Source organism: Leucoraja erinacea, chromosome 34 (genome assembly GCF_028641065.1).
Source record: "Leucoraja erinacea ecotype New England chromosome 34, Leri_hhj_1, whole genome shotgun sequence".
In the NCBI taxonomy this organism is placed as follows: Eukaryota; Metazoa; Chordata; class Chondrichthyes; order Rajiformes; family Rajidae; genus Leucoraja; species Leucoraja erinaceus.
The window spans coordinates 2092501-2119432 of record NC_073410.1 but is presented as its reverse complement, the minus strand read 5'-3'; the positions used below and the strand labels follow the sequence as shown (position 1 = coordinate 2119432).

The following is a 26932-nucleotide window of genomic DNA, read 5'->3' as shown; positions in this document are numbered from 1 at the left end:
ACCACTCTCTGTGTGAAATTTTTTTTTCTCATCTCGGTCCTAAAAGATTTCCCCATTATCTTTAAACTGTGTGACCCCTTATTCTGGACTTCCCCAACATCGGGAACAATCTTCCTGCATCTAGCCTATCCAACCCCTTAAGAATTTTGTAAGTTTCTATAAGATCCCCTCTCAATCTTCTAAATTCCAGCGAGTACAAGCCAAGTCTATCCAGTCTTTCTTCATATGAAAGTCCTGACATCCCAGGAATCAGTCTGGTGAACCTTCTCTGTACTCCCTCTATGGCAAGAATGTCTTTCCTCCGATTAGGAGACCAAAACTGTACGCAATACTCCAGGTGTGGTCTCACCAAGACCCTGTACAACTGCAGTAGAACCTCCCTGCTCCTATACTCAAATCCTTTTGCTATGAATGCTAACATACCATTGGCTTTCTTCACTGCCTGCTGCACCTGCATGCCTACTTTCAATGACTGGTGTACCATGACACCCAGGTCTCGTTGCATCTACCCTTTTCCTAGTCGGCCACCATTCAGATAATAGTCTACTTTCCTCTTTTTGTCACCAATAGCCCATTATCTGGTATTTGCACTTTATCAGTTTATTTATTCATGTGTGTATATATGTATATGATGGTATATGGACACACTGATCTGTTTTGTAGTCAATGCCTAGTATGTTCTGTTGTGCTGAAGCAAAGCAAGAATGTCATTGTCCTATCTGGGACACATGACAATGAACTCTCTTGAATCTTGAATCTTAACCCTGTGGTGTTGCCTTCTGTTTCTGTTGCAGGCTCAAAACATGTCGAACGCTATGGGCGGCTTTGGGCAAGCTCAACCCAACATGGGGTTTGGGGCCCCACCAAATCAACAGCCAACGCCCCCCTATGGAATGTACCCGGGCCAGCCCAGCCAGCCCGGAGCACCACCCTACAATCCTGGATATCCCGGTTCCGCCCCTGGATTCCAATCTGGCCCCACCCCTGGATATCCATCTGGCCCAGCTCAGGGATATCCGTCGGGCCGAGCTCAGGGATATCCGTCGGGTCCAGCTCCGGGATATCCGTCGGGTCCAGCTCCGGGTTTTGGGTCGGGCCCTGCCGCGGGTTACCCCTCTGGCCCTGCTCCAGGCTACCCATCAGGATCCACTCCTGGTTACCCGTCCAACCCATCCCAAGGATATTCTGCCACTCCCAGCCCCACTGTCACCCCATCAGTAGCTCCAGTGAAGGTAAGGCACACACCCTGCACGCTCCTAATACGCAATGTTAGTTATTAATGTGTCAAGTTGTTACATTTACTTGTTTAAAACCCGGAGAAATTCAAGTAACAAAGACATTTTGTAGTGTGTGGATGGAGGGGAGGGGGGGGGGGGGGGGGGGGGGGCAAGAGGGTCTAAGTACTGGGTGTCTGTAGGAAGGAAGGAAGGGCACATGTAATGTACCTCATATATTAACCCCTGTACAAGTTGGGACCATATTTGGGTCAGTATTCAGTCATAAGTGATAGGAGTAGAATTAGGCCATTCGGCCCATCAAGCCTTCTCCGCCATTCAATCTTGGCTGATCTATCTCTCCCTCCTAACCCCATTCGCCTGCCTTCTCCCCAGAACCTCTGACACCCATGCTAATCAAGAATCTATCTCTGCCTTAAAAATATCCACTGACTTGGCCTCCAAAGAATTCCACAGATTCACCACCCTCTGATTTAACTAAAGCCTTGGGTTGTCCTTGGGTTTCTGTTGGTGAAACTGCACATGTCCAAATCCAAGCATTGAGTACATGTAATGTGCCTTACATATTAACCCCTGTCAACGATCATCTCTTTGGCCTCCCCCAAAGTGTGTGGTGATTTCCTAAATGGGTGGTTTTACTCCTTGTTGCTTACCTTTGTGGGTCTTCCTAGGAAAGAGTGGTTTACCATCTTCGCTTGATTTAAAATAATACTTAATAAGTCTCAAACTACCAGGGAATCCCTGGAGTAGAGGTGCTGGGAGCATGGGGGAAGGGGGGGGGGCATTATGTCAGGGCTCTGTTCCGACAGTCCCCTCGCCCCAAGTAGTAGCAGCCACATACGGGGCAAGGGTGGTCCCGCATGGGACAAACCAATTTAGCCCAATATACGGGATGTCCCGGCTAATATGAGACAGTTGGCAACCCTCTTGTTTAAGGTAGGGAGGGGTAGATGAGTGAGCTCTGAGGATTTGAAGGAGTAGGACTGATGTTCATCAAACTCACTGATAATGATGGGGATTTAAGAAAGTGGTTTTTCACACATTAATCATATTATCATGAGACTGGTACAGGATGTAAACTGGACCTTTTGCCCAACTTGCCCACACCGACCAACAACTTCCATATACTGTATACTAGTCCCACCTGCCTGCGTTTGACCCATATCCCTGTCCTATCCGTCTAAATATTTCTTGAACTTTGTGATAGTCCCAGCCTCACCTACCTCCTCTGCCAGTGTATTCCATACATCCACCACCCTTTGTATGGAAAAGTTACTCCTCAGGTTCCTATTAAACCTTTCCCCCCTCCATCTTAAACCTATGTCCTCTGTTACTATTAATATTCTGTTAAACTTATTCCTTGGTGTTTTACCCCAGGTTTATTCAGAATTTGAGGTAAGCTGCTGGATGTGTCTGTGAGTTGATTCTCCCAATAACTGCATGCTCTGCTGTGCTGCATCTCGGTTGGCTGAGTGAGCCTGTGGATCTTCCAATACTCTATGTGGAAGGTTGCTCTTCTCGACAGAGCTGCCGTATGAATGTGTACAGAGGTGGGGAGGAGGTGGTTCACTCCAGTCCGGATGTTCCCTCTGGGTGCCGATATTCAAAGTGATTGTGCAGGTAGAAGTCTGCTGGGGAGCGTGTGAGTGTGCGTGTGTGTGCGCATGCCGTTGTGTGCCCGTGCACATGTGCCTGTACACCTGTTCCTATGTGGCTGCGCGCCTTTCTGTGTGTGAGACTGTGTGTGTGTGTGAGACTGTGTGTGTGTGTGAGACTGTGTGTGTGTGTGTGAGACTGTGTGTGTGTGTGTGAGACTGTGTGTGTGTGTGTGAGACTGTGTGTGTGTGTGTGAGAATGTGTGTGTGAGAATGTGTGAGACTGTGTGCGTGTGTGTGCGTGTGAGACTGTGTTTGTATGACGTGTGTGTGTGTGAGTGCGTTTGTGTAACTTGTGTATCTGTCTGTGTGTGACAAACTGGAGTTTTCAAAGGATCAAAAATTGACAGTGAATGTAATCAGATTGAAGCTGACAACACAGTGAACAATGACACAACATCCCACAATATCTCACCTGTTGAATCTCAAAACATCTTGGAACCTTCATTGAATAAAAGTTGAGAACAAGAGATAATAAACTGCATGTAGCAAGTTGTGTGATGTTCTGGTTCCCTCTGAGACTGCTCATTTAGGTGACACCTAACGCAAGATGTCTCTGCATTAATAGAATGGCTTGAGATGATGCAAGATAGGGTTTAATATTAATATTCTGTTAAAATTATTCCTTGGTGTTTTACCCCAGGTTGATTCGGAATCTGAGGTAAGCTGCTGGATGTGTCTGTGAGTTGATTCTCCCAATAACTGCATGCTCTGCTGTGCTGTGCTAAATGAGTGAGCCTGTGGATCTTCCAATACTCTATGTGGAAGGTTACTCTTCTCGACAGAGCTGCCGTATGAATGTGTACAGAGGTGGTTCACTCTAGTCCAGATGTTCCCTCTGGGTGCCGATATTCAAAGTGATTGTGCAGGTAGAAGTCTGCTGGGGAGTGTGTGTCTGAGTCTGTGTGTGTGTGTGTGTCTGTGTCTGTGTCTCTGCGCGGGTGTGTGCTTGTGTGTAACTAGAGTTTTCAAAGGTTCAGAAATTGGCCGTGGAATGTAATCAGATTGAAAACCTAAAGCCGACAACACAAAGGGCAATCCAGATGACACAACTTCCCACAATATCTTGTGTTGAATCCTAAAACGCCTTTGATGAACAATGAGACAATAGGCTGCATGCAATAAGTTGTGTGATGTTCTGGTTTACCCTGAGACTGCTCCATGCATGTCAGGTGTTAGTGACACCTAATGCAAGATGTGCGGCAATGAACTGCAGATGCATGTGTAATATTCTGTTAAAATTGTTCCTTGGTGTTTTACCCCAGGTTGATTCAGAATTTGAGGTAAGCTGCTGGATGTGTCTTGAGTTTCGGGTCGAGATCAGTCTTGACCCGAGACGTCACCCATTCCTTCCCTCCAGAGATGCTGCCTGTCCCGCTGAGTTACTCCAGCATTTTGTGTCGATCTTCTAATGCAAGATGTCTCTGCATTAATGGAATGGATTGAGATGACACAAAATGGCCTTGGTTCCATCTGCAATGTTTTCACCTGTGTGTCTGCATGTGTGTGTAGATCCCATTTTGAAGGCTGCTAAAATATCAGGTGCTTATCCAGAGCAAAACACTGCAGATGCTGAAAATGTGAAATAAAAGCAAAAAAAGCAACCGAGTTGACAGCAACTGTGGTAAAAAAACTCAGTATTTCGGATGAAGGTTTGTCAGTCTACAGTAGCGACAGTTTCCCTGTCTAGAGATGCTCTGAGCCACGCAGTCATACAATGTGGATGTGAAGAGATATGTGGTTAACACTGGTCAGAACTGAAGGGCCTTCAACTTCAACCATGAGTTTTACTTCCCGCTCCGCGACTGCTGAGTGATTCTTGCATTTTTGGTTCTTGTTCTTTGTTTCCAGCAGTTGCAGGACTTTGCATTTGTGGGTATCTACGAAGCATGCCTAAGGTTCAAGAGAGTACAGTAACTTTAATGCATGCACGCCCGGTCATTTCTGTGCATGGTAACCTACTATGATTGACATACACTAAACCGTACAGTACAGGAACAGGCCCTTCGGCCCACGTTGTTTGTGCTGAACATGATGCCAAATTGGACGGCACGACTGTAATCGTGTATTGAGTTTCCGCTGAGTGGTTAGCACGCAACAAAAGCTTTTCACTGCACCTCAGTACACGTGACAGTAAACTAAACACAAATTCATATTAAACTAACCTCCTCTGCCAGAATCTGATCTATATCTTAAAAATAGATAGGGCTCTTAGAAATAGCAGTCGGGGGATATGGGGTGAAGGCAGGAACGGGGTACTGATTGAGGATGATCAGCTATGATCATATTGAATGGCGGTGTTGGGTCGAAGGGCCGAATGGCCTACTCCTGCACCTATTGTCTATTGTAAAAATATCTCTCCACTGCCCACATATCCACAGGCTCTGAAACGGCACTGTTGTGAATGCATTGAATCATATCAGTCCCTTGTTTAAACAGAGTGATACAGTGGGCAGGCCGGCCCTTCTGCCCATCACCCCTGTACTAGCTCTTTGCCAGAACTACCCAGAAGACAGCAAGAGGTGGAAATAAGGGTAGGCCATTTGGCCCCTTTGCTAGGACCACGCCCGGCCAATTAATCCCACTGCTCTGTTCATTGTCAGTAGCCCTGCCCTATCGACCACTCAATGATAAGGATAGAGATGGAGAGAATGTATTTGAAGGAACGACCTTTGGCCTTAATTAGACGGGAACTTGTACTGATCATGAAAATGATTCTGCTCAGCAGCTGGCATTATTTGCACAGTTTATCAGCCGGGCTGTGGAAGGGCCATTGAGGCAGGAATGTAACATGAGAAGTGTCATGTAATTTAGAAACAGTTGCATAGAGGTGGAGGAGTAGGCCATTCGGCCCTTCGAACCAGCACTGCCATTCATAGAAACATAGAAATTAGGTGCAGGAGTAGGCCATTCGGCCCTTCGAGCCTGCACCGCCATTCAATATGATCATGGCTGATCATCCAACTCAGTATCCCATACCTGCCTTCTCTCCATACCCCCTGATCCCCTTAGCCACAAGGGCCACATCTAACTCCCTCTTAAATATAGCCAATGAACTGGCCTCGACTACCCTCTGCGGCAGAGAGTTCCAGAGATTCACCACTCTCTGTGTGAAAAAAGTTCTTCTCATCTCGGTTTTAAAGGATTTCCCCCTTATCCTTAAGCTGTGACCCCTTGTTCTGCACTTCCCCAACATCGGGAACAATCTCCTGCATCTAGCCTGTCCAACCCCTTAAGAATTTTGTAAGTTTCTATAAGATCCCCTCTCAATCTCCTAAATTCTAGAGAGTATAAACCAGGTCTATCCAGTCTTTCTTCATAAGACAGTCCTGCCATCCCAGGAATCAGTCTGGTGAACCTTCTCTGTACTCCCTCTATGGCAATAATGTCCTTCCTCAGATTTGGAGACCAAAACTGTACGCAATACTCCAGGTGTGGTCTCACCAAGACCCTGTACAACTGCAGTAGAACCTCCCTGCTCCTATACTCAAATCCTTTTGCTATGAAAGCTAACATACCATTCGCTTTCTTCACTGCCTGCTGCACCTGCATGCCTACCTTCAATGACTGGTGTACCATGACACCCAGGTCTCGCTGCATCTCCCCTTTTCCTAGTCGGCCATCATATAATCATGGCTGATCAACCAGAATCAGTACCCTGTTCCTGCTTTCCCCCCATATGCTTTGATTCCGTTAGCCCTAAGAGTTATATCTAACTCTCTCTTGAAAACATCCAGTGAATCGGCCTCCACTGCCTTCTGTGGCAGAGAATTCCACGGATTCACAACTCAACTCTCTGGGTGAAAAGGTTTTTCCCCATCTCGGTCCTAAATGGCCAACCCCTTATTCTTAAACTGTGTGACTCCTGGTTCTGGACTCCCCCAACATCGGGAACAATTTGCCTATATGTCCCAGAAATTGCTGGTATGAACATGTTGGAAAATCAAGGCTTCACGTCTGACGTCCAAACAGGCCCTTCGGCCCACCTTCCACATGCTGACCAAGTTGGCACACTGGACCAGCCCCTTTTGCCTGCATTAGCCCAGAGCCCTCTAAACCATTCCCATCCATATATCTCCCCAAGTGTCTTTTAAAAGTTGCAATATTGAAGTAAATTACAGATAGTACTTACACACATATATTTGGAAAAGGAATCATTTTTCTTCAAACACAAAAGCAGAGATTTTCTCCCCTCTCCGCCATTTCGGTTTTTAATCTTCCTTGAGCACTTCAGTGGTGGCACAGTGGTAGAGTTACTGCCTTGCAGCGCCAGAGACCCGGGTTCGATCCTGACTACGGGTGCTGTCTGTACGGAGTTTGCACGTTCTCCCCGTGATCTGCATGGGTTTTCTCCAGGATCTCCAGTTTCCTCCCACGATCCCAAGACGTGCGGGTTTGCAGGTTAATTGGCTTGGTAAAATTGTAAATTGTCCCTAGTGTGTGTAGGATAGTGTTAGTGTGCGGGGATCGCTGGTCGGCGCGGACTCGGTGGGCCGAAGGGCCTGTTTCTGCGCTGTATCTCTAAACTAAACACTTAAAATTCTTCAGGGAACAAGCATTGAAGGACAGGAGAGACTGGACACAGGGAGAAAGGTCATAAGGGATTCGGCCCATCAAGTCTACTCCACCATTCAATCATGGCTGATCTATCTCTCCCTCCTAACCCCCTTCTCCTGCCTTCTCCCCATAACCTCTGACACTTGTACTAATCTAGGTAATGGTCTCGGAGTAAGAAGTCGGTCAGCTGCGCCACTCTGCCTCTCCACTATCTGCTACCCCGCAGTTTGCCTCTGCCAGCAGTATCTGTTTGTAACAGATGTTAACATACCATTCTACAAGCTGACCCGCCCAGCACAAGCCTAGCATGACAGGAGCATGTGGAGTTGGTGTGATGGAGTTATACAGCAAGGAAACGGGCCCATCGGGGCCCAACTTTCCCAACATGTCCCATCTACACTAATCCCACCTGCCTGCATTTGGCCCATATCTGTCTAAACCTGTCCTATCCATGTACCTGTCTAATTGCTTCTTAAATGTTGCAATAGTCCCTGCATTAACTACCTCCTCCGACAGCTCGTTCTAGACACCCACCGCCCTTTGCTTCTGTCACCCAAGCCCGTCTCAGTTCCTCAGTCTGCACTTCGGTCAAAAGAGGAAGCGTTTAGTAACTGAGGAATGCCTGGAAAAGCATAGACATCTTCTCACGCCACAAGAGCAAAACACACCATGATGTCATTCCTTTCCGACTACGTTTTACAAACTCAAATAGAACCAATGAAAAGAGTATTTGATGTGAACTGCAGCTCTGGCTCCAGCATGGTGTCATAAACACATTTTTGTAAATTCACTCCAATGTATAATTTGGGTACAAATTTCATCATTATACCACAACTACAGAAGTTTACTATTGCTAAATGTAAGCACTAAAATTTTCTCCTTTAGTTTAGTTTAGAGATACAACATGGAAACAGGCCCTTCAACCCACCGAGTCCGTGTTAACCAGCGATCCCCGCACATTAACACTCTCCCACATATACAAGGAACAATCTGCAATAATACCAAGCCAATTAACTGATAAGCAAGTATATCTTTGGAGTGTGGGAGGAAACCGGAGCTCCTGGAGAAAACCCACGCAGTCACGGGAAGAACGTACAAACTCCATACAGACAAGCACCCGTAGTCAGGATCAATAGACAATAGGTGCAGGAGGAGGCCATTCGGCCCTTCGAGCCAGCACCGCCATTCAATGTCATCATGGCTGACCATCCCCAATCAGTAGACCATTCCTGCCTTCTCCCCATATCCCCTGACTCCGCTATCTTTAAGAGCCCTATCTAACTCTCTCTTGAAAGTATCCAGAGAACCGGCCTCCATCGAGGGAGGCAGAGGGAGATCAAACCCGGGTCTCTGGCGCTGTAAGGCAGCAACTCTACCGCTGCGCCACCGTGCCGCCTAATATCTGATATACAGAATTCAATCCTGTAACACCTTTAGTTGGTTATTGGGCTATTTGATCTGTTCTGAACTGAACCCATATATTCTTGTGCTGTATTGGCTGCGACTGATTAAATTGTCATTGAATCTGAGATGCTAAATCTGTTTGTGGATACCAAGGGCATCCAAGGCCAGGGGTTTGTCACATATTTATCGATGGGATAAAGATGTCGCTGGAGGTGCTGGCGTTTACAGTCCATTCCTGAAATGGGGTGATGGCTGCAGGTCAACAGTGTTGCGGTGGGTCCTGTGTCGTATCACAGCGAGCCAACCAACCCCTGGGATCAGCAACCTTGCTTATGCATCATCTTCACTGGAGGACCATGTGCGCTGGTATAAATCGAAGATGGACACAAAATGCTGGAGTAACTCAGCGGGACGGGCAGCATCTTTGGAGAGAAGGAATGGGTTCTCGACCCGCAACGTCGCCCATTCCTTCTCTCCAGAGATGCTGCCTGTCCCGCTGAGTTACTCCAGCATTTTGTGTCTGTCTTCACTGGAGAACCGTTGGGGCTTGGCACGGACTTGAAGACACTCTTTTCTCCTACCGAGCTGATCTAATGATGTGGCGTTCATGTTTTGTGTTTAGCCCGTCAAACGGGGAACCGTCCGTGAGGCCGCGGGCTTTGATGCTCTGAGGGACGCGGAGGTTCTGAGGAAAGCCATGAAGGGCTTCGGTGAGTAAATCCTAAAGCGCGGCACCGTACTAGAACATGGGACAGTGCGGGAACAGGAACAGGCCCTTCAGCCCATCATCAACATGGAGGACAGCACGGTGGTGCAGCACCCATAGTCGGGATCGAACCCGGGTCTCGGAGACCCGGGTTCGATCCCGACTACGGGTGCTGCCTGTGCAGAGTTTGCACGTTCTCCCCGTGACCTGCCTGGGTTTCTACGAGATCTTCAGTTTCCTCCCTCACTCTAAAGACGTGCGGGTTTGTGGGATAATTGGCTGGGTATTTTTGTAAGAAAATCGTTCCCTGTGTGTGTGTGTGTGTGTAGGATAGTGTCAATGTATGGGGATCGCCGGCCAGCACGGACTCGGTGGGCCAAATGGCTTGTTTCTACGCTGTATCTCTAAACTAAACTAAACCAAAGTTTCTTATTTTGGAGGTTTCTGAATGCAGTTGGAGCCAGGTAATATCACAACTTTAAAAAACAACATTTAGACAGGTAGACAAAAATGCTGGAGAAACTCAGCATGATGGTGTGTGATGCTGCTGAGTTTCTCCAGCATTTTTGTCCACCTTCGAATTTCCAGCATCTGCAGTTCCTTCTTGAACATTTAGACAGATTCATGGATAGGACAGGTTTAAAGGGATATGGGTTAAATCCAGGCAAGTAGGACTAGTGTAGATGGAGCACGTTGGTCGGCATGGGCTAGTTGGGCCGAAGGGCCTGTGCCCACCCTCTGGGACTATATTTCACGAGTGCAGCCTGACCCTAGTTGTTTGAGGGGTTAGGATTAGGATTGTTATAATAGTGTTTGCGAATGGTTCAAAATGGTCCACGGAGCTGAACTTGGCCTTTCCTCTGTTCACAGGCACGAATGAACAAGCCATCATTGACGTTGTTGCCCAGCGATCAAACAAGCAGAGGATGCAGATTGTCCTGTCCTTTAAAACCGCCTACGGGAAGGCAAGTACCTTGGTCCATCCAGCATTGTGTTGGCACTAAGGCACCTCGCTGTCTCTGCTTGCTCTTCACTAATATCAAGAGCAAGTCAAGAGTGTTTTATTGTCCTATGTCCCAGGTAGAACAATTACATTTTTTCTTGCAGCATCGCAACTGAATCTGTAAACCTAGTGGACACTAAAAGTTGGAGAGGGGTCTCTGGGGAGAAGGAATGGGTGACGTTTCGGGTCGAGACCCTTCTTCAGACCCTCTGTAAACCCAGTACTCTGCAAACATATTATAAACGAGGGAAAAAAAAGTTCATGCACATACGTACACATAAAAACAAACAACAAACTATTGTACAGTGCAGAGATCCCACTGTTATTCTCACTATTGTGGAAGCCATCTTCAGTCCTGCATGATTGTATCTTCTCAAGCAGATGTGAAGGGTCTGGACCCAAAACGTCGCCTATTCCTTCGCTCCATAGATGCTGCCTCACCTGCTGAGTTTCTCCAGCATTTTTGTCCACCTTCTCAAGTCGATGTTCTGTTCCCAAAAGAGAAACACAAGGAACTGCTTATACGAGTTTGCCAAAAGAGATACAAAGTTCTGAAGGAATCAGATGGTCAGGCAACATCTCTGGAGAACGTGGGTAGGTGATGTTTTGGGTCAGGACCATTCTTCAAACTGGGCTCTGATTGCAAAAGCACCTCATTGCATCTAACGTGTTTTTGGAAATACATATCTTTATTTTAAAAAATACTTAAAAACGACCTTGGTGTGGGTCTTTACATTGAAGACACAAGAAACTGTAGATGTTGGAATCTTGAGGAAAACACAGAGTGCTGGAAGAACTCAGTAGATCAGGAGTTATCTATGGAGGGAAATGTTTCCGACCAGACCATTCTTCACGTAAAGGCCCATCAAAGCCTCTACTTCCTTCAAAGAGCAAAAATATTTGGTTACAATAAGGACTTTGGGCATTTTGCTTATTAATTTATTGAATTAATGTTAATGCATTAATTGTGTGTATTGGGTTTACAGACTGTTATGCTGCTGCAAGTGAGAATTATATTCGTTCATTGTCGACACATGTGAGTGGGACAATGAAACGCTCTTGAGCCGATGGCTGTGTTTGTGAACTTGCTGTGATTGAGTGTGTGACCTCTCACCTCCCTGCTGCAGGACTTGATCAAGGAGTTGAAGTCCGAGCTGTCGGGCAATTTCGAGAATGCGGTGCTGGCCCTGCTGAAACCGTCCTTGCTCTTCGATGCCACGGAGCTGAAAGAGGCCATCAAGGTTGGTGAGCACACAATGTGTAGGGAGGGAGGAAGGAACTGGGTTGCACCAAAGATAGACACAGAAGGGCTGCAGTAACTCAGCGGGTCAGGCAGCATCTCCGGGGAACAAAGGACTAGGTGACGTTTAGGGACGAGACCATTCAGGCTTGCGGGCAGATGCCGATGCTCGACACAAAATCCTCCACACCGGAACAGTGGCGCAGTGGGTAGAGTCGCTGCCTGGCAGCGCCAGAGACCGGGTTCGATCCTGACCTCGGGTGCTGCCTGTGTGGAATTTGCACGCTTTCCCCGAGTTGCCCCGGTTTCCTCCCACATCCCAGTGACCTGCGGGTTTGTAGGGTAATTGGCACTCTGTAAAATAGTGTGTAGGGAGTGAATGAGAAAGTGGAATAACATCAAACTAGTGTGAATGATGATTAATGGTCGGTGTGCTATTAGTTGTGTACTCTCCAGTCAAAGGCTATACATCAATACAATCATGTGCACAGGTTATAGATGCAAGAATTAACATTGAAACCCGATAAAGTCAAATTAAATATAGCTCGAATAAGATCGATGGGAGGTCAGGACTGCACTCTAGCTGGTGAGAGGATGGTTCAGTTGCCTGATAACAGCCGGGAAGAAACTACCTGAATCTGGAGGTTGAGTTTTCAAACGTATGTACATCTTGCCTGATGGGAGAGGGGAGAGGAGGGAGTGACCGGGGTGAGACATGGCGTTGCCGAAGCAACTCGATGTGTGGATTGAGTCAATGAAAGGAAGGTTGGTTTGTGTGAGGGTCTGGGCTGCGTCCACAACTCCCTGGAACGATATGTGAACTGGCATGGGGAACCCGTGTTTTGGGGGAAAAAAAATCCCTGGACATCATAAACAGTGTAATAATTAAAAACACAATACGATAGTGTTAAGACCGCGAGGTGTGCAGAGGGTCTAGGACTAGGACCAGCTGTTCTGGTGAATCTATTTAAAAAAAACTTTTTATAAAACTTTAAAGGGGAGGCCATTTAAGACTTTTTCACCCAGAGAGTTGTGAATTTATGGAATTCCCTGCCACAGAGGGCAGTGGAGGCCAAGTCACTGGATGGATTTAAGAGAGAGTTAGATAGAGCTCTTGGGGCTAGTGGAATCAAGGGATATGGGGAGAAGGCAGGCACGGGTTATTGATTGGGGACGATCAGCCATGATCACAATGAATGGTGGTGCTGGCTCGAAGGGCCGAATGGCCTCCTCCTGCACCTATTTTCTATGTTTCTATGTTCTCTCAGTAATATTAAACGTTATATGCTCTCAATAATTAAAGATTACATTTTAATATTTACAAATCTGCCTTACATTTGTATTACTATTGTGGGTGGAAAGGCAGCATTTATCCACATGGCTCATTGTTCTTGGAGAGATAATTGTAAGACAAAATCACGATCCAGGAAGTCCCAGGAGATAGATCATGCAATAATGAAGGAGAGATGTTGCATTTCAATTCAGCCTATTGATTTGTTTAGGAAGGAAGTTTTCATGACTCGTTTAATTTAGTTTGGAGATACAGCGCGGAAACAGGCCCTTCAGCCCACCAAGTCCGTGCCGACCAGCGATCCCTGCATATTAACACTACCCTACACACACTGGGGACAATTTACAATTATACCAAGCCAATTCACCGACAAACCTGCACGTCTTTGGAGTGTGGGAGGAAACCGAAGACCTCGGAGAAAACCCACGCAGGTCACGGGGAGAACGTGCAAACTCTGTACCGACAGCACCCGTAGTCAGGATCGAACCCGGGTCTCTGGCGCTGTGAGGCAGCAACTCTACCGCTGCGCCACCGTGCTGCGCGCGATAGAGAATTGATTTTGCAGTTTGTTTTTGTCTGTGAGGGTAATTGATGATACTCTTTTCCTGCAGGGAGCTGGTACTGATGAGCAGTGTCTGATTGAGATCCTGGCTTCCCGCTCAAATGCTGAAATCCATGAGATCAACAAGTTGTACAAAGCAGGTGAGATGCGAGCGGAGCGGTATACATACACGCAGCATGTCGGAGGTACACAGCCTGTATACACACACGCAGCATCCGGAGGTGTTGCTCAAAAATACTAGCCTCTGGATCATTGGTAGGATCCATGTTCCCTCTATTCACTGGAGCGCAGGAGGATGAGGGATGATCTTATAGGGGGGTATAAAATCATGGGAGGGAAAGATTGAGTAGATGCACTTGCCCAGAGTAGGTGAATCGAGGACCAGAGGACATAGGTTTAAGGTGAAGGGGAAAATATTTAATAGGAATCTAAGGAGTAACTTTATGGGTGTATGGAACAAGCTGCCAGAGGAGGTCGTTGAGGCTGGGTAGTTAAAGCTCTACCGCTGCGCCACCGTGCCGCTCTTAACGGGTTTATATATGGCTGTGTTGGAATCAGTGGATGGTTTATCTGCCATCTCTGTCATAAGCTCTTAAGTTTAAAGGAATCGAGGGATATGAGGAAAAAGCAGGAACGGGGTACTGATTTATGATGATCAGCCATGATCATATTGAATGGCAGCGCTGGCTCGAAGGGCCGAATGGCCTACTCCTGCATTATTTTTCTATGTTTCTATAAAGAACAAAGACACTAGAACACTGATCACCGTGATTGTTTTGCAGAATTTAAGAAGACTCTGGAGCAGGATATTAAGAGTGACACGTCTGGGCATTTTTGAGCGACTGCTGGTCTCCCTTGTTCAGGTAACTGTGGGGGTTGGGGAGCTTCAGGTGTTCTTCCTTGAGGCTGATTTACACCGGCGTCTTCTGCTTGAGGAAAGCCTTTAACACAACAAGGCGTAGATCGCAATCTGATACACGAGTCAAGAGTGTTTTGTTGTCTAGGTCCCAGATAGGCCAATGACATTCTTCCTTGTCACCTGCACCTATCCATTCTGATCTGATCCCTTATCATGTATCTATACATGGCTCCAATGTAATCATGTATTGTCTTTCCGCTGACTGGTTAGGGCACAACAAAAGCTTTTCCCTGTACCTCGCTACACGTGACAATAAACGATAATACTGGACATAAATACAATCCAAGCCCAACGCAAGTGGAATAGGTGTTGGGTGCAATAAGCATCCAAACAAGTTCCAGACAGATGTTTACAGATGCACCATTGAAAGTTTACAAGTTGCATCACAGCTTGGTTTGGGGAACAGCTCTGCCCAAGACCACAAGGAATTGCAGAGAGTTGTGGATGTAGCCCAGTCCATCACACAGACCAGACTCTCCACCAATTACTCCGTCTACACATCAAAGACTTGTCCCGCCCCGGTCATTCCTTCATCTCCCCGCTCCTGTCCGGCAGAAGGTCCAGAAGCTTGAAAGTGCGCACCACCAGACTCAGGCACAGTGTGGTCATCTCTGCCACCTGGCTTCTGAACGTGTGGTCACCACCATAACTCGGGCACTGTCCGCTATTTCTCAATGTCTCTCGCTGGACGTGTGTCGACTTCATGGGCGCAATTAGCCACAAGTAAACCCAATCACTCACCCTTCTTTCCGTCTGATCTCCAGGGTAACCGAGATGAAAGCCAACACGTGGATCTAACGCTGGTTAAAAAGGACACGCAGGTGAGGATGTTTACTGCAGACCGTCACTTTGCCAATTGCTGCGGCCAACATTGTGATGCTCAGGGCAGCCTGAAGTTCTTCAGAAGGGCCTCGACCCGAAACATCACTCCCCCCTTCTCTCCAGAAATGCTGCCTGTCCCGCTGAGTTACTCCAGCTTTTTGTGTCTATCTTTGGTTACAGTTCCTTCCCACACAGTTCTTCAGGTGCCCCGTGTACTGTAGTTCCATGTATATGATGTTCAAAGACATCCACCCCTTCAAAAATGCCAGCCAGCTTTGATCAGCCTGACCTATTGTTTCTAAATCATTCCCTCTGGCTTTGCATTTTACTCCTCCTCTTGTCTCCTTATCTAACGATTTTTGTGTTTTCCATTGACTTTAGACTTTAGAGATAGGCCAAGGAAACAGGCCCTTCGGCCCATCGAGTCCGTGCAGTCCAGTGATCGCCCCGTATACTAACACTATCCCACACATTAGGGACAATTTACAGAAGCCAATTAACCTACAAACCTGTACGTCATTGGAGAGCGGGTGAAAACCGGAACACCCCGGGAAAAAAACCCACACAGTCACGGGGAGAGCGTGCAAACTTCGTACAGGCAGCACCCGCAGTCAGGATCAAATCTGGGTCTCTGGTCGCTGTAAGGCAGCAACTCTACCGCTGCGCCATCGTGCCGTCATTGAACTCTTTAATATTATGGCCAAGATATGGCAGTAAGACGGAGATTTGTAGTTGGAGAGATTGTGAGAGAGGGAGAGAGAGGGGGGGAGGAAGAGGGAGGGAAGGAGAGAGAGAGACACACAAATACAGAATCTGAAAGTATGTGAGAGAGAGAGAGAGATTGTGTCCTTGAAATCCAAGCTTGTTATAACATGATCGCCATCAACAGCAGATCCTTGGCGGTATCCCTGTCGCACTGCTGCAGGTACCGAGGGCAATGTTTCACGCAGATCGAGGCCAAAATAGTACAAGCCTAGGTTTTTACTTTGAACGTTGAATGTCCCTGCTGGCATTGCAGCGTGAGACTTGTTTATCAGTGACTGCTTTGTAAATGGAGACTCTTTGGAAGGTGGCCAATCTGCTCTGCAGATATTTTTGGCTGTGATTACTGTACGGTGAAGCTTATTCTAATGCTTCAAAGTACTGGAGTAACTCAGCAGGTCAGCTAGAGTCTCTGGAGAACATGGATTGGTGACGTTTCAGGCTTAGTTTAGAGATACAGCACGGAAACAGGCCCTTCGGCCAACCGAGTCCACACCGACCAGCCATCCCCACCCTGCCCACACTAGTGACAATTTTACATTTTATACCAAGCCAATTAACCTACAAACCCGTACGTCTTTGGAGTGAGTGGGAGGAAACCGAAGATCTCGGATAAAACCCACGCAGGTCACGGGGAGAACGTGCAAACTCCGTACAGACGGCACCCATAGTCGGGATCGGACCCGGGTCTCTGGCGCTGTGAGGCAGCAACTCTACCGCTGCACCAGTGTCGGCATCAGCCTTCATTCTAAAGTTTGCTGGTTTTATTGCAAGGGTGAGGTTGTTTTTGCACTGAATGATTGACGTCAACTGTGAAATATTCCAGTTGCCTCCCACTGATCTTGACAATATTGCGTTGCAGTGTGTGCTGTCACAGCTGTTCCCACTGACTGTGACTGGCAAGTGGCAAGTTGGGGAACACCCTCTGTCCCACATTGTTTCATGCATTCGTCAGTACAAAACAAACGGGGCATCTCCACTGAGATTTGCTCACCCAACTACGGGCAAGCATGGTGGCGCAGCGGTAGAGTTGCTGCCTCGCAGCGCCAGAGACCCGGGGTGGATCCTGCCTACGGGCGCCATCTGTACGGAGTTTGCACGTTCTCCCCTTGACCTGCGTGGGTTTTCTCCGGGTGCTCCGGTTTCCTCCCACACTCCAAACTCTCAGCCTGAAAGGACAGCAGAAGAGTCGGAGACACTGAATCAAAGAATATTCGGTCTGTGTCCCACTCCTGAGATGTCCTTGTCCCACTCCTGCTGGCATTCGAGGGCATTACTGAGGTAGTGTAGCCTTGTGTGTCCCACCCTCTGTTGTGAGGGTAAAGAAATGCCTCATCTACCTCAGTGGGGGTGAAAAATTCCACAGGCACCATTTAGAACTGGATCCGAGGCCAAGTATTACCCGAATCTTGGCCGATATTTATCACTTTGTTTAATTACTAGCACATTTGCTCTTTGCTGGCTGCTACACTGCCTACATTTGCAGTTTAGAATTGCAATTCCTTTCTTTCTTAATGAGGTCCCGGGCTTTTGTGGAGGGCCAGCGAGCCTCCCCGCCTTGGGTTAGAGCAGAGCCTTGAGACGGGAAGTGTGCCAGAGAATGCTGGCAGGCACTCCCAGTACACACCGCACTGCACTAAAGCCCAGCAGAGGCCTGCACTTAGCCCAGCCCAGCCCCCACTGCTCACTACATCAGTAGGGATGGCTGCCTCGTCTAATGGACACAGCTCAAAGTACACCCGTCATTATTTAAAACCAGGAGGGGTGCATTTAAAAACGCTGACCTTTCAGTTCGCACAACCCCACGCTTTAGATGCAGAATGTCGATCTGAAAACCGTCACCCTAAATGTAAATCATAGCCACACCCCAAACAGTCAAAGCCTTTTGCCAGGTGCTGTTCCTTCTGGGCCGGTTTGAATGCATTTATTAATAAGTGGAAAATTCCCCCCAAAAAAGCCTCCTAGCTACACTGCATATTTTAAATACTTAATGTGTGCGTGTGTGCTTTAAGGAAAATATTTCTTACTGTGGTGTATAGGACTGAAAACCAGTTCCGCACAGGAACAGGCCCTTTGGCCCACAACTTCCATGATGCCAAGTTAAACTAATCTCCGCTGACGTGATCCATATCCCAACGTTCCCTGCATTTCCGTGTGCCTATCTGCCTCGACCACCACTCCTGGCAGTTCAACCCTGGCTCCCAATGCCGTCTGGGTGTAAAATAAGATTTGCCCCGCATGGCACGGTGGCGCAGCGGTAGAGTTACTGCCTCACAGCGCTTGCCGCGCCAGAGACCCGACTACGGGCGCTGTTTGTACGTTCTCCCCGTGACCGCGTATGTTTCCTCCGAGATCTTCGGTTTCCTCCAACACTCTAAAGACGTACAGGTGTGTAGGTTAATTGGCTCGGTGTTTGTGTAAACTGTCCCCAGTATGTGTGTAGGATAGTGTTAGTGTGCGGGGATCGTTGGTCGGCACGGACTCTGTGGGCCGAAGGGCCTGTTTCCGCGGTGTATCTCTAAACTAAAGTAAAATAAACATCTCCTTGAGACTTAGACTAAAATGCTGGAGAAACTCAGCGGGTGAGGCAGCATCTATGGAGCAAAGGAAATAGGCAACGTTTCGGGTCAAAACCCTTCTTCAGACTTTTTCAATTTATTTGTTTTCTGAACTCCATTCCCGTTTACAAGTTATAGGAGTAGCATTTGGCTCATCGAGTCTACTCTATCTACTCACTAACACTATCCTACCTACACACACACACACACACACACACACACACACACACACACACACACACACACACACACACACACACACACACACACACACACACACACACACACACACACACACACACACACACACACACACACACACACACACACACATAGAAACATAGAAATTAGGTGCAGGAGTAGGCCATTCGGCCCTTCGAGCCTGCACCGCCATTCAATATGATCATGGCTGATCATCCAACTCAGTATCCCGTACCTGCCTTCTCTCCATACCCCCTGATCCCCTTAGCCACAAGGGCCACATCTAACTCCCTCTTAAATATAGCCAATACAGACACAGACACACACACGCACACACACACACACACACACACAGGACAAATTTACCTTTATACATTTTATACCACACCATTCAATCATGGCTGATCTCTGCCTCCTAACCCCATTTTCCTGCCTTCTCCCCATATCGTCCCCCCAACACTCGTTCGAGTGAAGAATTTGTCCATCTGTTTAAACGTGAAGTGATGAAGGCTCAATTGTCTTGTCGTTCCTTTCCCAGGACCTGTACAACGCAGGAGAAGGGCGAATGGGGACCGATGAGTCGAAGTTTAATGCTATCCTGTGCTCAAGGAATAGATCCCATCTGAAAGCAGGTACTGATCTTCATCAACAGCAGCGGCAATGACGGGTCTCGTGAAAACTCTTTGAAAGCCACAAAGTTAGAGAGTACCTTGAAATACCAACTCAGTCCCTCTCACTCACACTTGTATGACCTCACTCTCTCGTGCACCTGAACACTCACACTTGTACACACATAAACGCATTGGTTCATACATATACTGTACAAGCACTTGCATGCTCTCATACATGCACTTGTTCACTTACAGTAATTTAGATTTTAACCTTTTAGACTTTACTTTAGACGTTAGAGATTAAGCATGCAAATAGCCCTTTGGTCAACCAAGTCTGCGCTGACCAGTGATCGCCCAGTCCACTAGCAGTATCCTACACACTCTAGGGACAATTTACAGAAGCCAATTAGCCTACAAACCTGTACTCCTTTGGAGTGTGGGATGAAACCTTAGCATCCAGAGAAAACCCATGCGGTCACAGGGAGAACGTAGACACTCCGTACGGGCAGCACCCGTAGTTAGGATCGAACCCGCGACTCTGGCGCTGTGAGGCAGCAACTGTACCACAGCGCCACCTTGCTGCCACACATGCACATGCGCCTTCACACACACACACACACACACACACACACACACACACACACACACACACACACACACACACACACACACACACACACACACACACACACACACACACACATATGGGGATGCAGATCTGCAGCAGCCGCCTAAGGGTTACCTGGATCGGGGGGGGCGGGCTATTAAACCTGGCTCGGACAAAACTCTTGATTATTAATAACCATTTTCTGTTATTTGCACTTTACCAGTTTATTTAGTCATGTGTGTGTGTATATATTTATATCATGGTATATGGACACACTGATCTGTTTTGGAGTAAATGCCTACTATTTTCTGTGTGCTGAAGCAAAGCAAGAATTTCATGGTCCTATACAGGGACACATGACAATAAACTCACTTGAACTTGAACCACACACACACACGCACGCACGCACGCACACACACACACACACACACACGCACGCACGCAACGGTCCGAGATTAAACCTAGAGCTCGCTTGGTTTGGACAGATCCACACTTTTAATATAAACCCTTTAGGAAGCTTATTAAGACGGAGGTTGAAGTTGGTTAGTGCAGTTTGAGAACATTTTGTGAATGAAATGTTTTTTTGTATTTCAGTTTTTGAGGAATATCGGCAGGTGTGTAAGTACGATATCGAGAAGACCATTGCCCGTGAGATGTCTGGTAACCTCGAGAGAGGCATGGTGGCAGTAGGTGAGGAACTCTCTATCAGTGAGGCACAGTATTCCCTTCACTCACTGTCCTTGATGCTGTTGTTGGGGGGGGGGGGGGGGGGGGGGGGGGGGGGGGGGGGGATGGAGAAGACTTTCAATGGCTGGGCAACACAGTCAAATACAGCGGCAAACACAAAGTGCTGGAGAAACTCAGCGGGTCAGGCAGCGTCTGTGGAGGGAATAGACGGACGACATTTCAGGATGGGACGTAGACAAAAATGCTGGAGAAACTCAGCGGGTGAGGCAGCATCTGTGGAGCGAAGGAATAGGTGACGTTTCGGGTCGAGACCCTTCTTCAGACGTCACCTGTCCAATGTCCATTTCCCTCCACAGATGCTGCCTGACCTCCCGAGTTCCTCCAGCACTTTGTGTTTTGCTCAAGACTCTGGCATCTGCAGTTTCTTGTGTCTCTGGCCAAATATAGTGGTGAGGGGTAACGCTAATCTATGACAATCATATTGATAAACTGAGATGAAGGTTTGCCTGATTTGTGACATTAATCGTGTCGTGCTTGTGTTACAGAAGCATAGAGAGGTATGGCATGGAAATAGGCCCTTCGGCCCATCAAGTCTGTGCCAACCATTAGCCACCAATGTTTATGCTATTACTACCCTGCCCCTTCCAACATTCCCCACCTCCCATACACACTGGGGGCAGATAACAGTGTATAACTTAGTTTAGTTTAGTAATACAGCACCGAACCCTTCGGCCCACAGAGTCCACACCGACCACAGTCCCCGCACATTAACACTATCCTACACACAACAGGGACAATTTACATTTACACCAAGCCAATTAACCTACAAACCTGTACGTCTTTGGAGTGTGGGAGGAATATTGAGCAGAACTGCCCTCTCCAGCTTTTCCGTTGCAGAAGAGCAGCTTGTTGAAAAGGCAGGTTTTTGAGGGATATCTCTGTTACCTGTCAACGTGCGAGTAATTCACTTGCTCATGTTCCTCCCTCTGGTGCTATCTGGGTTCTCAATTTGTGGGTTAGTACAGTGACCTTTGGTGCTGTTGACCTTTGTGTATTCATGTGCATCTGTCTGTCTGTCTGTCTGTCTCTCCGCCTGCAGTCTCTTTTACTAATCTCTCTAAATCTCTCGCTCTCGATCTCTCTCGCTCTCTCTGATCTCTCATACCTGATTGTATTTCTGAGTGCTCTCTCTGTCTCTGTCTCTGTCTCTCTGTCTCTCTGTCTCTCTGTCTCTCTGTCTCTCTGTCTCTCTTGTCTCTCTTGTCTCTCTTGTCTCTCTTGTCTCTCTTGTCTCTCTTGCCTCTCTTGCCTCTCTGTCATTACGGGTCGAGACCCCTCTTCAGTCTGAAGAATGGTCTCGACCAGAAACGTCACCCATTTCGTCTCTCTGGAGATGCTGTCTAGGCATGCACACTGTAAAATTGCCCTTGGTGGAAATTTCCAACAATAGTGGGCATTGCTATAAAGTGAGAGGGGGAAAATTTAAAGGAGATGTGCGCGGCAAGTTTTATTAGACAAGAGGGTGTTGGGTTGAAGGCAGATATGATGGTGGCGTTTAAGAGGCTTTTAGGTAGGAACATGGATAGGCAAGGAATGGAGGGATATGGATCACGTGCAGGCGGAGGAGATTGGCTTAGCCTGACATTATATGTAGCACTGTCATTGTGGGCCGAATGACCTGTTCCTGTACAATGTTCGTTTAGCTCAACCCAGCTCTCCACTTCAAACATGGGTTTCTGTGACCAGCCAAGCACCGCCACCTGGTGGCAAAGCCCTTAAACTGCGGTGCTTTCCACCAATGCAATCCAATGGGGGCCCGGTGGCGCAGCGGTAGAGTTGCTGCCTCACAGGGCTTTCAGTGCCAGAGTCGCGGGTTCGATCCCGATTACGGGCGCTGTCTGCACAGAGTGGGTGACTGCGCGTGCGATTTCTCCAAGATCTTCGGTTTCCTCCCACTTTCTAAAGGCGTACAGGTTTGTAGGTCAATTGACCTGGTATAAATGTAAATTGTCCCTAGTGTGTTAGTGTGCGGGGATCGCTGGTCGGCGCGGACTCGGTGGGCCGAAGGGTCTGTGTCCACACTGTATCTCTAAACTAAACTAAACTAAATCTCAGCGTTATGAGGCAACTTATCAGCCTGACGTTAGGTGAAGCCAATCTCCAGAGTCTAGAAGTTCCGAAACCTAATGCTGTCTAGGATTTTCTGTGTGCAAGAATGAACTCTTGTAGTATCTGAGCAGAATGAATTCTGAAGTGTATGGACACACCCTATCTGCTCAAGTTCAAACAAATGCCTCAAAACTCATTGGCTGGCAGTTCATTCTACAGCAAGACAATGATCCCAAACATACTGTTAAAGCACCAAAGGAGTTTTGCAAACCCAAAAAATGGTAAATTCTTGAGTGCCCAAGTCAATCACCCGATCTGAACCCAATTGAGCATGGCTGAAGAGAAAACTGAAGGGGACTAGCCCCAAAACAAGCATAAGCTAAAAGGTATACAAAAATGCTGGAGAAACTCAGCGGGTGCAGCAGCATCTATGGAGCGAAGGAAATAGGCGACGTTTCGGGCTGAAACCCTTCTATTGTCTATGTTTGTCTATGTTCAAACTGATGGGGGATCAATGACTCCCTTACCTCGTTAATACCAAAGATCCTACAGCGAGCAAGATGGGCCACTTGACGAAAAAGACGTGGTACGGTCATGGGCAGATTCGTGGGTAATTTTCGGCCCCATTTCCGTAACCGGCTTCCGTCTCCGCACCAAAGATCCCGTAGGATACTAGTGCGGAGACGGAAGCCGGTTACGGAAAAATCCTCGTAAAAATAAAAGTTACTTGGTAAAAATCTTCTCCTCATTTACAGAATTTTAATTTAATAACACAAACTGTTCCCCCGCAACGTTGATTACACTGCGGGCGGGTCGGGTCGGGTCGGGTTACGGAAATGGATGGAAAAAAAGGCCCACGTTCCGCTCCGTTGCGTACTACACGTCAGCCCATTTAGCAGGAGTGGTCTATCTTGCTCCGCTATAGGTTCATTTGTTAATACATTGAGCCCTTCAGCCTATGCCAACGCCTTTAGGAATTCTCCACCTCAGAATAACCCCTTGGTCTTTTCTACATGTCCTGCTAATGCTTTGGTCTGTAATCCATTAACTGTCAAAGGGATGTTGGCTACTCGTGGGTGTTGTACCTTGCCGATGACTAACCTCCAACCTACATTTATGTTGCAGTGAAGTGCCTGAGAAGTATCCCGATATTTTTCGCTGAGAGGCTGTACAAGTCCATGAAGGTGAGTGAGATTCGACGGCTATTGCTGCTTGTGTAATGTTATAGTATGGTCTTCGTGGGAACCAGGTATCAGGAGGGGAGTACTCGGGCAATTAACAATGTAACACACGGTGGTGCAGCGGTAGAGTTGCTGCCATACAGCGCCAGAGACCCGGGTTCGATTCTGACCACGGAGTTTGCACGTTCTCCCTGTGACCGCGTGGGCTTTCTTCCGAGCGCATTGGCTTCCTCCCACATTCCAAAGACGTACAGGTTTGTAGCTTAATTGGCTCCGGTGAAAATAGTAAGTTGTCCTTCATGTGTGTAGGATTGCGTTGGTGTGCGGGGTGATCGCTGGTCAGTGCGGACAAAGTGATGGGGAGGCCTGGTTGCTGAATCTCATGTTGAAGTGTCATCTTCTCCTCTGACCGTCTGCAGGGTCTGGGCACAGATGACAAGACCTTGATTCGTATCATGGTGTCTCGCTGTGAGGTCGACATGCTGGACATAAGGGCTGAATTCAAGAAGATGTATGGGCAGTCGCTGTACTCATTTATATCGGTAATTATGACTTTTCAGCTTTTAACTTGTGTCCAAAGGCCAAGGAAGGAATACTTGCGTTCATTTTTAGTTTATTGTCACGTGTACTTTGTTGATATTAACCGTTCCTCGTTTTCTCTGTCGCCAGGACGACTGCTCTGGGGATTACAAGAAGTTGTTACTGCAACTCTGTGGCTCGAATGACTGAGAGCGATGGGGTGTCAGGATTCAGACGGTGGTTTCTCAGAAGCACTTCCACCCGTCCAAACACACAAGCATCCCCATCTTTCTCTCGTTGTTTTATTTCCTTTTGTATCGGCTTGTAAATGTAATCCTGTTTCGTCGGCATATTCAAATGGCGTATTTCATCAGCTGAGGTTTGAGATGATGGCGCAGTGTGGAGACCTGACCCACAGTTCTAGTGTGGGACCAACACCTGCCTTCCCAAAGCCCTGCCCCTCCAGTTGGAGGTCCTCCCTTTGACTTGACATTGGAAGGAGAGCTGATTCTCTCCCACCTGGTCTGTGACAAGTTTCCACCCTGCCCTTGTTCCGCTTCCACTGTCCAGAGCCCGCTGTGACTATCACAACAATCATCTCCTTCAACGCCTTCCCCTTGCACAAAGTTCTCAACTTCAACCTGGTCATCTTCACAATCAACACTATGCCCGGTAGAAACACAAGTCAACTAATTGCTTCAAGGGCATTCAACAGTTTGCGTTCCTTATATGTTTTAAATATATTTTTGTAAAATTCTATGCGGTGCCAATCTAACTGGGCAATCACCCCCTTGCCACCTTGTCCAACTGTGCCTAAGTGACAGAAGATAGGAAGTATCAAATGCAAACTCATTATTTTGAGTTGTAAGCGATTATCTTGCATTGGTGGGGCTTATTCTTATCTAGAGCCAGCGATTAATTCTCTCAGATAATTCTCTCTGGAAGCTGGGATTTGTAACCGATGCACGCATCCAGAGTATAGTTACCATGGCAAGAATCAGCTTCAAAGGCCTAGTGTCATGGTTTGACCTGCTGACCAAAGCTTCTGCCCATGCCCCTGCCTGCTTCTGCAGCTCCTCAGGAAGACCAGAGAGGGTGGTGCCTCTTGAGTTATCTGTAAGTCAGCCTTGTTTGGCGAGTAGGCTGATAGCGAAGGCAAATGTGTGGAAGGAAGCAAGAGCTGATGGAAGAAGGGGCAAATTGCGATGTGCTCAAAAATATAAATGAATGAAAAATAAATACTATGCAACCAATTTACAACTGTGTTTGGCTCGGTGCAATACGACAAAACGTTATTCATCCCGGGAGGGACATTGGTTTGCCGACGATCACAACGCACAAGGTACACAAAAAAAGACAAGCGACTGTTGGCTGGCTGCTGTGTGCACAGCGACCTGACCCGGAACAAACACAGGCTTAAACCATTTTTTTTTTTTTTTTTTTTTTTTAAATTAAACAATTATTTTATTCCAAAAACAAAATCAACATGCAAAGCAGTATAGCATTCATATCAAAAGCTGCCTGTATCGGCAGTTTACAAACAAGACAAAAGTTCAAATTAAAATCCCGCCATCCTTGTCTATATAACAATTGACCTCCCACGGCGGCCAGCGTTCACGGAAGTCCTCCAGCGTCTCCGTGGAAACCGCGTGTTCCCTCTCCAGGGACCAGTGGGCACGGACGTAACTCCGGAAAAGGGGCAGGCAGCCGACCCCTGAGCAGCCGTCCGTCAACTGCCCGCTGCCTGGACCCGCAGGCTTATACCCTGGGAAGAGGATTCTAAAACTAGATTCTGCCCCCCCCCCCCCCCCTCCATCCCTCCCACATCCACACAGGGCCCCCCTTTGTTGTCCCACCATCCCTCACGGAGATCCTCCATTGTCTTCCCCTTCTCCCCTTCATCCTTTGAGTATGAGTGCACCTCAGTAGCAGACATCGTTAAGTAGTTTTGATTGTGTGTTCAAAGAGCATGGCCTACACAGCTATCTGTGGCAATGAATTCCGCAGATTACCATGCTCCTCATCTCCTTTCGAAAGATGCATCCTTTAATTCTGAGGCTGTGCATCTGGTCCTAGACTCTCGCACCACTGGAAGCATCCTCTCCACATCCACTCTATCCAGACCTTTCACTATTCAGTGAGCTTCAATGAGGTCACCCCTCATCCTTCTAAACTCCAGCGAGTCCAGGCTCAGTGCCGTGAAACGCTCATCATATGTTGACCCAATCATCCAGGTCGTTGAGTGATACAGTGTGGAAACAGGCCCTTCGGCCCAACTTACCCACACCGACCAACATGTCCCA

General features: G+C 47.6%; 1 protein-coding gene and 1 long non-coding RNA gene across 2 annotated transcripts in view; both read left to right on the top strand.

The window, feature by feature from the left end:
• Positions 1-25882, top strand: part of LOC129712897 (annexin A4-like) — a 48570-nt gene extending 22688 nt beyond the window's left edge. Inside the window, 13 exon segments of the mRNA XM_055661634.1 lie at positions 795-1232; positions 9474-9561; positions 10428-10522; positions 11688-11801; positions 13703-13793; positions 14436-14479; positions 14481-14516; positions 15337-15393; positions 19454-19547; positions 20728-20823; positions 24055-24113; positions 24530-24652; positions 24780-25882. Coding sequence (XP_055517609.1) covers positions 795-1232; positions 9474-9561; positions 10428-10522; positions 11688-11801; positions 13703-13793; positions 14436-14479; positions 14481-14516; positions 15337-15393; positions 19454-19547; positions 20728-20823; positions 24055-24113; positions 24530-24652; positions 24780-24839 — 1395 coding nt within the window. The 3' untranslated portion in view covers positions 24840-25882.
• Positions 2047-4173, top strand: LOC129712898 (uncharacterized). Its single transcript, XR_008726155.1, has 3 exons — positions 2047-2630; positions 3534-3551; positions 4156-4173. It is a non-coding gene; the product is annotated as an uncharacterized LOC129712898 (long non-coding RNA).
• Positions 25883-26932: the final 1050 nt, after the last annotated feature.